General features: G+C 38.6%; 2 protein-coding genes across 3 annotated transcripts in view; both read right to left on the bottom strand.

Annotated features, from left to right (window-relative positions):
- LOC135106785 (WD repeat-containing protein 35-like) overlaps positions 1-15,426 on the bottom strand; it is a 106,557-nt gene that overhangs the window by 86,473 nt on the left and 4,658 nt on the right. For both annotated transcript variants that reach the window (XM_064016092.1, XM_064016091.1), the window contains exons 2-5: positions 13,405-13,537; positions 12,893-13,004; positions 5,610-5,776; positions 4,398-4,500 (exon numbers count right to left, since the gene is read on the bottom strand). In XM_064016092.1, coding sequence (XP_063872162.1) covers positions 4,398-4,500; positions 5,610-5,776; positions 12,893-13,004; positions 13,405-13,428 — 406 coding nt within the window. In that variant the 5' untranslated portion in view covers positions 13,429-13,537. The remainder of the gene's footprint in view (positions 1-4,397; positions 4,501-5,609; positions 5,777-12,892; positions 13,005-13,404; positions 13,538-15,426) is intronic.
- On the bottom strand, positions 7,447-12,874 carry LOC135107143 (uncharacterized). The gene is made up of 2 exons (XM_064016852.1): positions 8,921-12,874; positions 7,447-8,842 (listed from the first exon to the last, which is right to left on the bottom strand). The coding sequence occupies exon 2, from the start codon at positions 8,662-8,664 to the stop codon at positions 7,447-7,449; it is 1,218 nt and encodes a 405-aa protein (XP_063872922.1). The 5' UTR covers positions 8,665-8,842; positions 8,921-12,874.

Genomic DNA, 15,426 nt, shown 5'->3' with positions numbered 1-15,426 from the left:
GGACAGGGCATGGAAGAAAATGATGAGACAACTGAGTGGAAATCCTAGAGAAGAATGCAGCAAGGCAAGGAATTAATATGGGTTTATAAGAAGAGAAGAAAGAAATTTTGAAAGTGACATAATAAGAAAATCCAAGGAATAGCCCAAACTCTTCTACAGATACATAAATGGGAAAATGAAACATAAGGATGACATACAAGTTAAAAAGAGAAGGAAGAATTTATGAAACTACTGAAGAGATGAGTGAATCTGTGTTTACAAAGGAAGCAGATTTTGTGGCACCAAAAGTGTTATCACAGAATGAGGGAATACAGGAGATACAAGTAAAGAGACAAGAAATCAAGAAACTGCTGGAAGAGCTGGATGTTAGAAAAGCTATGGGACCAGATCAAGTAAATGGATGGACATTAAAAGAATGAAGAGAACAAATGGATGAACCCATATGGGATATAATCAACAGCTCATTGAAAAAAGGAAGAGTCCCAAGGGCATGGAAGAGGGCTAACATAGTGCCAAAATACAAAGGGGGAAATAAAATGGAACCATTAAATTATAGACCAATGCTACTAATAAGTATTGTATGCAGGCTTTGTGAAATTGTAGCTAAAGACAGATAGGTGCAATAATTAGAAGATGAAAAGATAATTACAGAAAAGCAATTTGGACTCAGGAAAGGGAGATCCTGTGTCACAAATCTACTAAGCTTTTATATAAGAGTATTAGATGAAATGCAAGAAAGGGAGGGATGGGTTGATGTGGTATACCTGGATCTCAAAAAAGCATTTAATAAAGTTCCCCACAAAAGCATTATGTGTAAGTTAGAGAATGAAGGAGGACTAAAGGGATCAACATTGATATGGATGGAGGATTATTTACAAGAGCAGAAAATGAGAACAGTGATCAGAGACACTAATTCAACTTGGCACAAAGTGACAAGTGGGGTACCACATGGATTTCTGTTGGCATCTATTATTTAAAAAAAAATATGTAAATTATGTGACAGAGGATCAAAATGGTTTGCTGACGATGCAAAAATAATGAAAATAATAAAAGATGAAAATGATTGCAAGGAGTTACAAAAGGATATGGACAAGATACATGCAATGAGTCAAAGATATAAACTAGAATTTAATGCCAGAAAATGCCACATGTTGGAAATAGGAAAAAGTAAAAAGAGACCTTCAAAGAATTACAAAACAGGAGGAGAAATAATAACGAAAAGTAACAAAGAAAAAGATTTGAGAGTAATGATTCAGGACACACTATCACCTGAAAGGCACATAAACAGGATATTCAGCTCTTCATACAGCTTGTTAACAAACATTAGGGTGGTGTTTAACTATTCAGATAAAGAAATGATGAAAATTATAACAAGCATGATATATCTTAAATTGGAATACATAGTAGTAGTTTAGGCTCCACATTGAAAAAAAGATATATGGAAACTGGAAAGAATACAGAAGAATGCTACAAAGATGGTACCAGAATTGAAAGACTTAAGTTATGCAGAGACTTGAAGAGATGGGATTACCAACACTACAAGAGAGAAGAGAAAGAGAAGACCTGATAACTATGTACAAATTAGTAAACAATATAGAAAGAATAGACAGAAATGACTTGGTGCCACAGATGGAGGAGAGAGAGAGGACAAGGGGGATGGGAAGAAAATAAAGAGGAGTGGATGTTCAAGCAACATAAAGAAATGCAGTTTCCTGTATCTTACTATGGAAGTCTGGAATGATTTGAAGAAGACAGGACAAAATGAGCTTTGGCTCATGCCCTGTACAATACAACTTGGTAAATACAACTAGGTAAATACACACACACACATACACAGAGCGGGGTTTCTTGGAAGGAGCCAGTGCAGTGAGGAATTACTCCTGCCATTGAAATTAGTCTTGAATTTACTAGCTCCATTTCTTTCCAACAAACTCCATAGACAATTGAGCAAGAGTGATTTGTTAATATAACTTCATAAAGATGTTGATAATAAGTATGTAAAATCTGTGAATATAAAACTCATGATCAAAGGTTTATACTAGCACATTGAATATGTTTTGGTGCTTCATTATCACTCATTCCCCTTGTTTTCTTGTTCCACTTCTATTCTAACATATTCCACAGACAAAAGAGTAATAGTAATTTGCCTATAGAACTCCACACAGATGTTAATAATACATATATAACAGGCTGGCAATCCTGAACAGGGTGGTCCAGACAAGGGACCACACACTTGCATTGTGGTAGAGGCTATGAATACTGCCACTGTCTTCCCTGCATGTCATAAGAAGTTACTAAAAAAGATGGAGTGAAAGGGCTAAGAAACCCCCATTCTCTGCACTGTGTCCTACAAACAGACAAAACAAAACACTAATATAATACAGAAAATATAGGAAAATATAAAATACTTAGTAGATGTTTTGATGCCCTCTTTCCACTGTAATGAGCAAGTGCAAAGATGTCTCCTAGGAGCAATTTTAACACTGGGGAAAAATTTGTATAACAGTAGTACTGTGCTACAATTAAGATGTCCAGGAAAGAAAGGGTAAGCTTGCCAAAAGTATGTCTTCAGAAACATGCATTAGAAGTTTTCACTTGGTTAAAATGCAATAAAAACACTTTGGACGTGTCAATTCACATAATTTAGGTATTACTGGAGGTCATTATTTATCAATATAGTGAGCAAAGGCCATTTTAGTGGGCTGCCTCAGACAAAGGCTGTTTTATGGGCTACCATAGACATAAATGTAAACACCAGCAGAGCTATGTAAGAGTTTTGAACACTGATTCCATCAAAGGTGGACTGAATAGCGTCCATCTCTACATCCTTAACAAGCACAGTGCCAGCCATTTCAACCATGAATCAGCCCATGGTGCCAGCCAATTTTCAATATTTTTTTCATGTGCTGAGAAAATCCTAAGCAATATATAGTGGGAAAACAAGTAAAAATGGGTTTAGCAAAATGAAGGCTTTTTGAAACCCACATTATAAGTTGCCTGGTGTGAGTGCACATAATGTGACAAATAGCGATACCAGTGGTGTTTGTGGTGCTAGAGATTTGTAGCTATCACCAATGTTTATCACCTCAGCAATGGTAATTCACCACAATGCCAATGTACATATGATTGGTAGGCTACTTGAAGGATTGGGGGCTGGCATTACATTGTTCACCTCACTGCACAATTACTAGGCTATTGCAATTCACATGTGATTGTGTAATAGCACTTTTTTCATTATTTTTCACAAATACAGCATTAATAAGCATTATTGAATCACTTCAGAAGTAAAGATGTGTATAGTTTTCTCTGAAGCAGGACTCCAGGCATAACCCTACATCACATTCATTACTCTGCAATCACGAATCAGTGCACTTTTCATGTGGCTGCCTATACATCCACAGGCTAGAGGATGGTTTGGAGTACACCTAGTGTGTTTTCTGTCAAGTTCAATTAACAAATAAACAATCTAAAATTAAAAGCTTTTAAGTTGCCAGTGTAAATTCACAGCAGTGACACAGAGCACGGGTATGCAAGATGCCATAAATTTACAGCACTGGCACTGGGTGGGTTAAATCAACTACACCAGCAGGCAAGACTCACATGACATCTGACACCTGATCCTTAGTGTACAGACTCACATAAGCCTGGCCAAGCTTTCTTTCTTTCTTTGCCTGCATACTTTTCCACTTGTCTACATGCTTCTCCCACTTCCTGGTATGCTCAGAAGTACCAGGCTGAGGATCACTGCTGTCACTGCTGCTCATCTTCGAAACTTTCCCAGAAGAAGTAAGGACTAAGCAGTGGACATGCCATGAGAGGAGCCACAATAAACACTGTACCCTGAGGCTATCTAAAAGCAATATGACAATTGGTCAATGGGCACCAGGCAGGGGACTGATTGGCTCAGAATGTTAGCGGGTGGCAGCCATAGTGGTGAGTATGGCTCTCCATTCCCTAACACGCACTCCATAGCCAGCTAGCCTGCAGGAACCAGGGAATGTAGATTTTTATTTGACTTATTTACCTGTTCTTTTCAGTAACAAAGAGACAAACTCAAAATCAGACTAAAGAGAAAAGGAGTGTGCTTCTGATGGTACCAAAACTTCCACTTTCTTTTGGTGTTGAGTTCAGCCTTTCTTTTTTGAGCACTTCAATTGTAGTCTCATCTGCAGCTCCACACAGTGAACTAATCACACATTCAAAAGATAGAGAAAATAGTCATCTGAAAGTATGTTAGATTAATCAATGTTCCAGGTTAAACAATGCTGAAGTATTGGTGGTCAACCTGTACATACATCAACATGCACATAAAAGAGTAAAGAAAAAAATAAGAATATGAGACTAAAACTAAAATCAAGTTATGGTTGAAATCTTGAAATCTACCACTGTCAACTCACCATCTTCATAAACAATGCAAATCTTCTGTCCATCTGCATTCCATGCCATCCCACGTACTACAGATTTATTTCTATTATTGATCATTTCTTCATACCAAGAACCCTGAAATCAAATTCAAACATCAAAGACATGTGACAGTAGTTAAAGCAAAAGACATCTCTATGAATTCTCTGATTAAAGACCGTTTTAGCTTGTTTCTTTTACTGCATGGTATATATATTTTCTTCAAAGTAGCACTACATAGCTCTAACAAAATAATTCTAATACCAAAATCTTTGAAGAAAAATTTCCTCAGTACCTTAGGAAACCCTATAACACTGTCATTACAGTTGTAATAAATCTAAATTAAGGTTTAATGCCCTGATTCTATATGTAAAAAAAATATTCATACTTAAAGAAGGAAAAATAACTGCACTGCATCAGGCAAAGTGAATTTCCTTCCTCAGCTGTCAAGGCTTAGCAATGTAAATTATGGGTAAATAAGATTATAATGCATGTTCTACACTGCATATCTTTTTTTTGAGTATGAACACTTGCATAATACATTACACTGTTCTCCATTATGCCAATTTGGTGTTAGCATGTGGATGTCAAAACCAGATTATATATGTGGAATTTAGCCGATATTATGCAGACCTATGGTTTGAATAAGCACCTAACAGCACATAGGCCAGAGACTAGACAGAGTACTTAGCTGGAATGTCTGCATGGAGTAGCAAGTTAGCTGAGTTAGAGTGGTTGTGGATGAGTTGGAGCATGCTCCTTGGGCGTGGCTGAGTGACTGCTACTGACTCCTACTTGACTGATCCTACTCAACCCTGGATCCTTGCTAATTAACCCACTCTTTGAGCTGGTTCTTAAATTTAAGTTGATAGTAAACACCCATCATCATTTATCATTACTTTGTTGGAATACATGTTAATTCCAACAACACTATTATATTTATCACACCATTCTGCTACATATTCATTCAGTAGCAATCATTCATTTGTTTAACCTCCAAACAGACAGTGAGTTTCAAGAGAACTCACTTGTAAGCAGAGGAAAGCCTGCAATCAGTGTTGTGAGTTCAGACAAATTCACAAGGACAAAAAATTTATGTACTCTCTAAACTGTTTTTGAAGCTCTTCATTTACTTATATTCAGGGAACTATCTTTTTTTTTTCACTTTCTATTCCTCATCTAGTATAGTGATCACAATTTTACATTACCTTGTACAACATCCAGACAATAATAAGACCACTCTGGTCAGAAGATGTTAACTTCTGGTGAGATTCATTCCATGTGACAACTTGAATTGTTCCCGAGTGCCCCTCTAATGTCTGGTTCATGGACAAATTAGAGGGAGCTGCAAGACCTTTTATCTTGGCATCTTTGCCTGGAATAGCAAAGAAACTAGATAATATGAAATCATTAAGAAAAAAACTGCGGTACCCTTTCAATTCCACAATTGCTTTCTTCCAAAGGCACAGTGCTAAATTCAAGGATCACAAAAACTCAGAGTATTGAAAACATTAGAAAAACAGTTATATAATCTGACCACATAACCTAGACCTGCTTAAATATGTATGTTTTATTATCACATTCATGGTGTGATTCAGCAGTGTGGCAGAGCAGCACCATCACATATCAACAGTGTGTGTGTGTGTGTGTGTGTGTGTGTGTGTGTGTGTGTGTGTGTGTGTGTGTGTGTGTGTGTGTGTGTGTGTGTGTGTGTGTGTGTGTGTGTGTGTGTGTGTGTGTGTGTGTGTGTGTGTTTTGCCCTCACATCCAGCATGATGCAGCAGTGCAGTGCCACCATCTCTAAAAGTGTATGAGTCTGTGTGTTCTGTCCTCAGATTCAGCGGTGTGGCAGTGCAGCGCCATCACATCTTAAGCTGTCTGTGTGTTCTGTTCTCAAATCTGGTGGTGTGGCAGTGCAATGCCAGTGCATCTAAAACAGCACCACAGCATCTAAAACTGTGTGTGTGTGTGTGTGTGTGTGTGTGTGTGTGTGTGTGTGTGTGTGTGTGTGTGTGTGTGTGTGTGTGTGTGTGTGTGTGTGTGTGTGTGTGTGTGTGTGTGTGTGTGTGTGTAACAAATAATAATAATAATAATAATAATAAATGGTTTATTCTTTGGGCAGTTAACAAACTGAAAATGTACAGAGGGGGTGAGGAAATACTTAACATTTATCCTAAAGCTAAGTCTAATCTAGAAGGGAAATACTATTGACTGATGGCTCACACCATGGTGGGAATCACACTGAGTCTGTACAGGTCCATGTGTAGCGCCTTTAGGGGCGTTATCTTGTTGTGGTGTCTGGTGGCACGGACCAGGCAAGACGCGTCAAGCAGCAGCATGTGTCTGAGACGTGGATGATGCAGCAGTCCCCTTCCAAACTTCTCCAGAGCCTCTCAGTGTCTGGTGGATAGTCTGGACAGACTCAGGGTGGTCAGGGCTTCATCGTAGGTGGTGTAGGCAGAGCCAAGGATGACCCTGCACGCCCTTTTCTGCACAATCTCCAGCTGTAGCTGTTGAGTGTGTGTGAGGGAGGAGGACCACGTTGGGGAGGCATACATGAGTTTGGGGAGGATGAAGGTGAGGTACACCCTCCTTAACAGCGTCCCCAGCAACCTGAGTCTGCACAGCATGTACAGCCTGTAGATAACAGATCTTACAGTGCTGGCGACATGCTGCTTCCTGGTCAGCTGGTCATCCACCGTGACTCTGAGAAGCTTGGCACATCGGACCATATGGAGGGGGTGAGGGCCCACTGTGAGCTGGGGAGGGGGCAATGGTACAGAGCAGGTACAGAAATGCATCACCACAGTTTTGCTGTGATTGATGGTCATCCTGCTCTCCTCCGTCCACGTCCGCAGTCGCTCCAGAATTGCTTGCAGTGGCGAGTAATCTGGGTTCTTGTTGGAAACTGGGATGCCCACAGTGCAGTCGTCCACATATTTCCAGTGATGAGGGGTGTCAGTGAGGGCGTCATTAATAAGGAGGAGGAAGCATAGTGGACCCATCTTGGTCTCCTGGGGGACCCCACATGTCAGCTGTTGGAAGTTAGACAGATCCCTGATAGCGAATGGCCTGATGCCTCCCCGTGAGGAAGTCGGCTAGCCACGCTATTAGGTTAGGAGGGAGACCCAGACTTATTGCCTTGCTGATGACAACAGTGTGATCAACAAGATCAAAGGCTTTTTTGAAGTCCACAAAAGCAACAGCTAGAGAAGTGTTTTGCTTGTCCAGGTGGCTGTGGATGAATTCAAGAAAGCTGGTCAGGTAATGGGATGTGGAGGTGGCTTTAATATTTCCAAACTGTTTAATATCCACTGTATTACAAATTTTGGTGTAGGCCCAGTCATACACAAAATCTTCACAAATAAGGCTAGGGATGGGGATGATAGAGACTGGCCTGAGGTCATTGAGTGACTGTGGATTGGAAGTTTTGGGGATGGGGGTGACGTAAGATGTCTTCCAGTCTGCAGAGCAAGAGTGTTGGGAGAGAGAGGCGTTTATTATGGAACATAGCGGTGTTGCTAGTTCTGCAGCAAACTCCCTGTAAATTTTTATAGGAAGGTCAGTGGGTGTGGTGGATCTTGGTTTGAATTTGAGCATTCTCTTAAAAACATCCATTGCCTGGACAATGGGGGAAGGGGAGGGAGCAGGAAAATAGGCAGGAAGCGGAGTGCTGTGGAGGGGAGGAAAGGTCTGACAGATAGCGGCAAAGTGATCATTCATCTCCTGAGCCGCAAGATTAGCAGGAAGGTGTGAGGTGCAAGGAAGAGATGAAGTGTGCTTTTGTAGGCCACACAAAGCTTTGATCTTAGCATACCACTGTCTGTTGTTGGCCAGCTTGAGGTGATGTATCTTGTCTGGGTAATAGCTTGCCTTGGCAGCCTTAATCTCCCTGATCACTCTGTTTCTTAGTTTCCTGTATAGGACTGGGCAGGAGTGGAATGCCCAGGTCCACTGACGCATGAGTCTTTTAATGCGGGGCATCATCCAGGGGGCATCAGACGGGTGCACTGTGAAGCTCTTGGTTGGGAAGTAGCGGTGGAAGGTTTCTGTGGTGGTGGCAACATAATTGTGCCATTTTAAGTGGACGTCCTCCACTTCCAGCACCTCGGTCCACGGGTGTTGTGTCACCCACTGCCCAGACTCCCTCATGGCTGAGTCAAGCATGGGGCGGTGGGTCCTGGTGACAGCTGACTGGGGGGTCAAGGTGGTGGGTGGGTGGGTGTGGGTGTCCATAGTATGGAGGTGGGTGCTCCATCCCATGGGAGGTAGCGGCTTTGGGGGCGAGAAATGCTGGCCCAGGTCTGTCAATATAAGGTCGAGGATGGCTTGCTGGTGGGTGGGGAAGTCCACAACCTGGGTGAGGTGTAGCTGGTGTTGGATGTTACTGATATCTAATCTGTTAAAGTCCCCACAGATGACCAGCTTGGCAGCAGGATACCTCACCCTCAGGGAATCAGCAGTGTCAATGATGTGAGTGGTGAGTAACTGTGCTGTGGTGGCTCGTGGGGGGTGGTACACTATGCACACAATGATGGAGGCTGTGTTGCTGGGATGGCAGGGGGACGTAACTCTCAGCCATAGGGCCTCTACTCCGGCAGGAATATCGACAGGGAGGTGTGAGGGGCTGAGGGCAGAGTGGCAGAAAATGGCCACTCCCCACCCATGTGTGTGTGTGTGTGTGTGTGTGTGTGTGTGTGTATTTACCTAGTTGTATTTACTTAGTTATATTGTACAGGGCACAAGCCAAAGCTCATTTTGTCCTGTCTCTATAACCATATTTATCCAGTTTCCCTTTAAACATGTATACACTGTTTGTCACAACCACCTCTTCCCTCAAGTCATTCCAGATTTCAATAGCTCTATATGGGAAGCTGCATTTCTTGATGTCACTTGAACATCCACTCTTCTTTGTTTTCTTCCCATGCCCCATCGCCTGTCTCTCTCCCTCCTCCATCTGTGGTACCAAGTCATTTCTGTCTATTCTTTCTATATTGTTTACTAATTTGTATATTGTTATCAGGTCTCCTCTTTCTCTTCTCTCTTGTAGTGCTGGTAATCTCATCTCTTCAAGTCTTTCTACATAACTTAAGTCTTTCAATTCTGGTACCATCTTCATTGCTATACTATGTATTCTTTCCAGTTTCCGTATATCTTTTTTACTATGTGGAGCCCAAACTATAGCTGCGTATTCAATTTAGGACATATCATGCTTGTTATAATTTTCTTCATCACTTATTTATCTAAATAGTTAAACACCACCATAATGATTGTTAACAAGCTGTGTGTAGAATCAAATATCCCATTTATGTGTCTTTCAGGTGATAGTGTGTCCTGAATCATTACTCCCATATCTTTTTCTTCATTACTTTTCACTATTATTTCTCCTTCAATTTTGTAATTCCATGAAGGTCTCTTTTTACTTTTTCCAGTTTCCAACACATGGCATTTTCTGGCATTAAATTCTAGTTTCCATCTTTGACTCCATACATGTATCTTGTCAATAACCTTTTGTAACTCCTTGCAGTCATTTTCATTCTTTATTATTTTAGTTATTTTTGCATCATCAGCAAACAGGTTTATATAACTATTTAGATCTTCTATCATATCATTTACATATTATTTGAAACATAATAGGTGCCAACACAGATACTTGTGGTAACCCATTTGTCACTTTGCACCAACTTGAATTAGTGTCTTTGATTACTGTTCTCATTTCCTGCTCTTGTAAATAATCCTCCATCCATCTCAATGTTGCTCCCTTTAGTCCTTCATTTTCTAGCTTCCACATAAGGTATCTGTGGGGAACTTTATCAAGTGCTTTTTTGAGATCATGGTATACCATATCAACCCATCTGTCCCCCTCTTGCACTCCATCTATTACTCTCGTGTAGAAGCTCAATAGATTTGTGATGCAGGATCTTCCTTTCCTGAATCCACATTGCTTTTCTATAATTATCTTTCTATCTTCTAGATATTCCACCCATCTGTCTTTAATTACTATTTCACAAACCTTACTTATAATATAACACTTGTTAGTGACACCAGTCTATAATTTAATGGTTCCATTTTATTTCCCCCTTTGTATACTGGCACTATGTTAGCTCTTTTCCATTCCCTAGGAATTTTTCCTTCTCTCAATGAACTGTTAATTATATCACATATTAGTTCTTCCATTTGTTCATTTCATTCTCTTAATATCCATCCATTTACTTGATCTGGTCCCATAGCTTTACTAACACCCAGCTCTTCCAGCAGTTTCTTGCTTTCTGTCTCTTTACTTTTATCTCCTGTATTCCCTCATTCTGCGATATCATTTTTGGTGCCAAAAATTCGGTTTCCTTTGTAAACACAAACTGAAAACTCATTCATTAGTTCAATCATCTCAATAGTTTCATAAATTCTTCCTTCCCTTTTTAACTTGTTTATGCTATCCTTATGTTTAATTTTCCAATTTACATATTTGTAGAAGAGTTTGGGTTCTTCCTTGCATTTTCTTACTATGTCACTTTCAAAGTTTCTTCTTCTCTTCTTATTATACTACATTCATTCCTTGCCTTTCTGTATTCTTCTCTAGCCTTTCTGTTCAGTTGTCTCATAAATTTTCTTTCATGCCCTGTTTTCTTTTCTTTTTTGCTTCTACACACTTGGCATTATACCATTCATATTTCTCAATTTTCACTTTATATCTTAGGATAAACTGTTGCACCCCCTCTCTATACTTGTTCACAAATATCTCTTATTTTTCTTGCACTACTTTACCTTCAAATATCTCTTTCCAGTTCATTTTTCCATAAAATTTATTAAGTTCTGCAAAGTTTGCTTTAGCATAGTTCTATCTCCCATTTCTGTATTGTTCTTTCTTGTGCAACACTTTTTCCCCCTGTGATACTACTTCTATTGTCACATGATCACTTTTTTCCATTGGACTCAGACAATGTATACTTGGTCTACTTTCTAGGATTTTTGTAAACACTAAGTCCAACTGTGATGATTCTTCTCTTCTGCACCTTGTAGGCTCATTCACCCATTGTTTCACTGTATTCACCATCATGGTTTGCATAAGTTCTTCACTCCATGACCCGACATTTACTTTCACTTCCATCTCCTCCCAGCTAATTCCTTTAGTGCTGAAGTTGTCTACTAAGAGCATTTTGTTACTTTTCCTGATCATTTCCTCTATACTATTTTTTGTTTCTAGTTGCATACTTATAAATTTATTGGTCTCCCATGCATTAGTTTTTGGTGGTACGTATGTCACAATGATTTTCCTTTTTTCGCTTCCTTTGATCTTAATCATAACACTCAAAATTTCTGCCATTCCATCACCATATTCCACTTCTTCAACAACAATATCCTCTCTTACCAATATCATCACTCCTCTTCCCTTTCCTTTTGTCTCTCCTCCATGTGCTATATCCCTCCTTTATTTCCCAACTTTATTTCCTCTTTTAGTTTGGTTTCTGTTAAACATACCACATCTGGTTTATTATTCTTTAAGTAGTCTTTAAGCTCAAATAGGCTCAACACCACACAATCTACATTAGTATACATAATTTTTAAACTTCTACTTGGTGATTTTGCATGGCATCTTTGTGCCACCATTTGCTCACTTTCATGTCCACAACTTTCCAGGTGAATCTTCTCACTCATTCCTGTGTTCTCTCCTCGTTTTTTGTTTGGGCCTTTGCTCTCAATTCTTTCAGTGTGTGTCTGTCTGTGTGTGTGATTTATTCTTACAAATTGTGGTGTAGCACCATCACAACTAAAAGTGCATGAGTGTGTATGTTTTGCCCTTACATCCAGAGTGATTCAGTGGTGCAACACCAATGCATCTAACACTGCACATGTTTTGTCCTTACATCCAGAGTGTTTCAGCGGTGCAGTGCCATCACATCTGCCATAGTAATGAGGCACCTCTCATTTGTTTGTGTTTTTTTTTTTTTTTTTGCAATGCAGTGGTGCCATCACCAGCATTCCTCTCCCCATCTCTCACATACAAGCCAGCATGACAAGTGTTGTGGCTAACAAATGGTTTATCCACACAAAGAATTCCTATGTTCAGGTATGTGAACTGTACACAGAAATGCATGTACAATACAAAGCATGCATGTATATGTTTTTCCAATATGTGACGCCAATGGTAGGAATGCGTGCCACATATGCAATGAAAGCATGAAACTCAAGGAAATAATAGGTGAAAATCGGGATGGTGAGAATTTAAGACTCCGAGTGAAACTCGAGAATCGCAAAACTCAGATACTGTGAAACTCAGAAGGGTACTGTAATGTTCTTTATATTGTACAAGGTTGAAAATAGTCCCATATTATATTATTTTTCATGGGTGAAAAATTCCAAAAATCAAATAAGGTACATATAACTATGAAATGATATGAGAAATAAGGGACTGCATTAGTAAAATACATATCATTAATTCCAGTTAATATTGTAAAGGATAAACAGTAAAATAACATATCCATAAATATCATACCAGCTTCCAATTTCAGAACTTTAAGCAAGCCATCATCACCCCCACAAGCAATGTAGCCTTGTTCCTTATTCCAGCCCACACACCTCAAGTGAATGTTGTTAGGTATGGCAATCTGTAAGATACAATAAGTTGTAGCATAGTTAGACAAGATACAATGCAGTGTCAACACCAATAAGAATAATAATTATCATATCAAATCAACATAACTTTTGAACACAAGAAAAACTTCCATGAAATTATTAATATAGTGCACACAGATATCAGCATAATTGAATTTGCACTCAGTTTAAATGTTATGTGAATGTACATTTAAATATATAAATATAAAAAAGATACAGACAAAAGATGAATGCTCTACAAACTATACTACAATAGTTAAGGATTATTTGTTAAGATGTGAAGAAAATTATTCAAATGCTATACATTACTATAAATTGTTAAATTTCTTAAAATAAATGAACTCCCTAGTTTTCCCTCAAGTGATCAACATAAACAAAAAGTAAAATCTTTACCTTTTTACTAAGATATATAAACATTTTGGAAGTGTTTTCCTCCTTTTTCTATTGAGACAGTTGTACTACATGATCTTCCCGAGGGGGGTAGTTTCCATTATGAATACTTATTCATCTTCAGTAGCTGCATCATCTGAAAATGATGAGGTATTCAAAAGGGCAGTTGTGTAATAAATAAAAGGTAATTAAGATATATATATATATATATATATATATATATATATATATATATATATATATATATATATATATATATATATATATATATATATATATATATATATACCATTATGCATCAAATCACTAATATACAGTAATAATCTAGTCAGATATCTATGCCCTAAATGCAAAGCTAAGATGGTGCTGACAATACCCTATTCTTATATAAAAAAAAAAAAAATGTATCATTTTATATTAAATTAGTTTCCAATATGTAAATCCTTTAATTTTATGCCACAGACTTAGGGTACTGCCAGCACACAAGAGTTTGTACCACAATAGTGCTTTTGTTAGTGTTTCTAAGTACAAAGCCATGGATTCTGGTTCAACTTCAGGCTGATGTAATCTGGCCATGATGCAGTAACTTTTTTTTTCACTGCATATTGAAAAGGAAAAGAAAATCATGAAAACACTGGAAAGTGAGTAAATTAAGGTAAAATGTGTGTACTGCAAAAAAAAAATATTACCACACAGTCAGTCACATGCCAAACTTCTATCTTGAGGTGCCTGCTTTGAGCACCAAGGCATTCACTCTATTTCCATAATAATCCTAATTTCTAAAGGATAAGAGTTAACAAATTTTGGTTTATTTTCAGCATCACAGATTTTCACTTTTCATCTCAATTATCAAAAAGTAGATCTGAGACAGTATCAGATGTAGCTATGCCAAATTTGCCTACATATTCCTATTTCATATGCACACAAGGTACAATCCAAGAGTTCCTGGACTGTCTGCATGGAGCATTAACCATGATAAATACAGAAATGGGATGCTAGGGAGAACTATATAACTACATCTCACAGTGTGACAGTTGACAGCATCATGCAGAATCAGTTTATTCTGCTGCCAGTTTTTGTGAGTTTGTGTTATATACACATGCATTTTTCTTTTACCAGTTATGTTTGAGAATGGTAAATTTAAAGGAGCACTGCATCATTTCTTCTTCTACAAACCAATCAGTAGTTCAACAGACCTGACAGGAATGTGGGTGTAGGGAGTGTCACCAGGGCATGTACCACAACATATGCATAAGAAGTTAGGTGCAAGGAGATTGAAGCACTGGGTTAAGATAATGGTCAATATCCTCCTCCATATACTGAGTCATTTATATCAGGTACTAGTTGGATATCTGAGTCACAGGGGTTAGAAAAGGAGGGGGAGTTGGTCTGGAGCACACTCTGAACAATAGGGAGCAAGGGTCCACTACAAGTACCATTCATCCAGTTGGCTCAGTGAGGATTTTGGAACAGTAGTGGAAAGTACAAAGTTGTCTATTAATCTCACCAGAAGGAATACTATCCTCATTTCTTTTCTTGTGGATGGCAACTGCCCTATGATATTATGGGAAGATGGCATGTGGTCACCTAGATGTGGATAGCACAAGGAGACCTATTGTATCACAAGCCATCCACTGCTCAAAACCTGAGATGATCACTGCACAATGTACGGCTTAAGTATCTACTCCTTCTGCAAACTCTTATTTTTCCCTCTTCAAGATTTCAATAGAAATCTTTTCATATCTTGAAAACTTTCATATAAAATTGAGATAAACAAGAGTCTTGCATTTCTAAAAAAAAAAAAAAAGTAAAGCTGCATCTCAAGTAACAGAGCACAAACTGTCAACAGCCATCACCTTTTGACTCTGAGCATATTTATTTGGTGAGGATTGGTAAAGCAAACCTTATTATTTTTTTTTTCCAATCTTGACAAGACTGCATTTACTAGAAGGTTTAAGATTAATGAGTGGTACTGAACTTAGGTTAGAAATGTTTTTCACCATTACATTATGCCCAAGTCATCCC

This window comes from Scylla paramamosain, chromosome 14, assembly GCF_035594125.1.
Source record: "Scylla paramamosain isolate STU-SP2022 chromosome 14, ASM3559412v1, whole genome shotgun sequence".
NCBI lineage: Eukaryota > Metazoa > Arthropoda > Malacostraca > Decapoda > Portunidae > Scylla > Scylla paramamosain.
The sequence above is the reverse complement of the archived record's forward strand: the minus strand, read 5'-3'. Positions and strand labels throughout refer to the sequence as shown.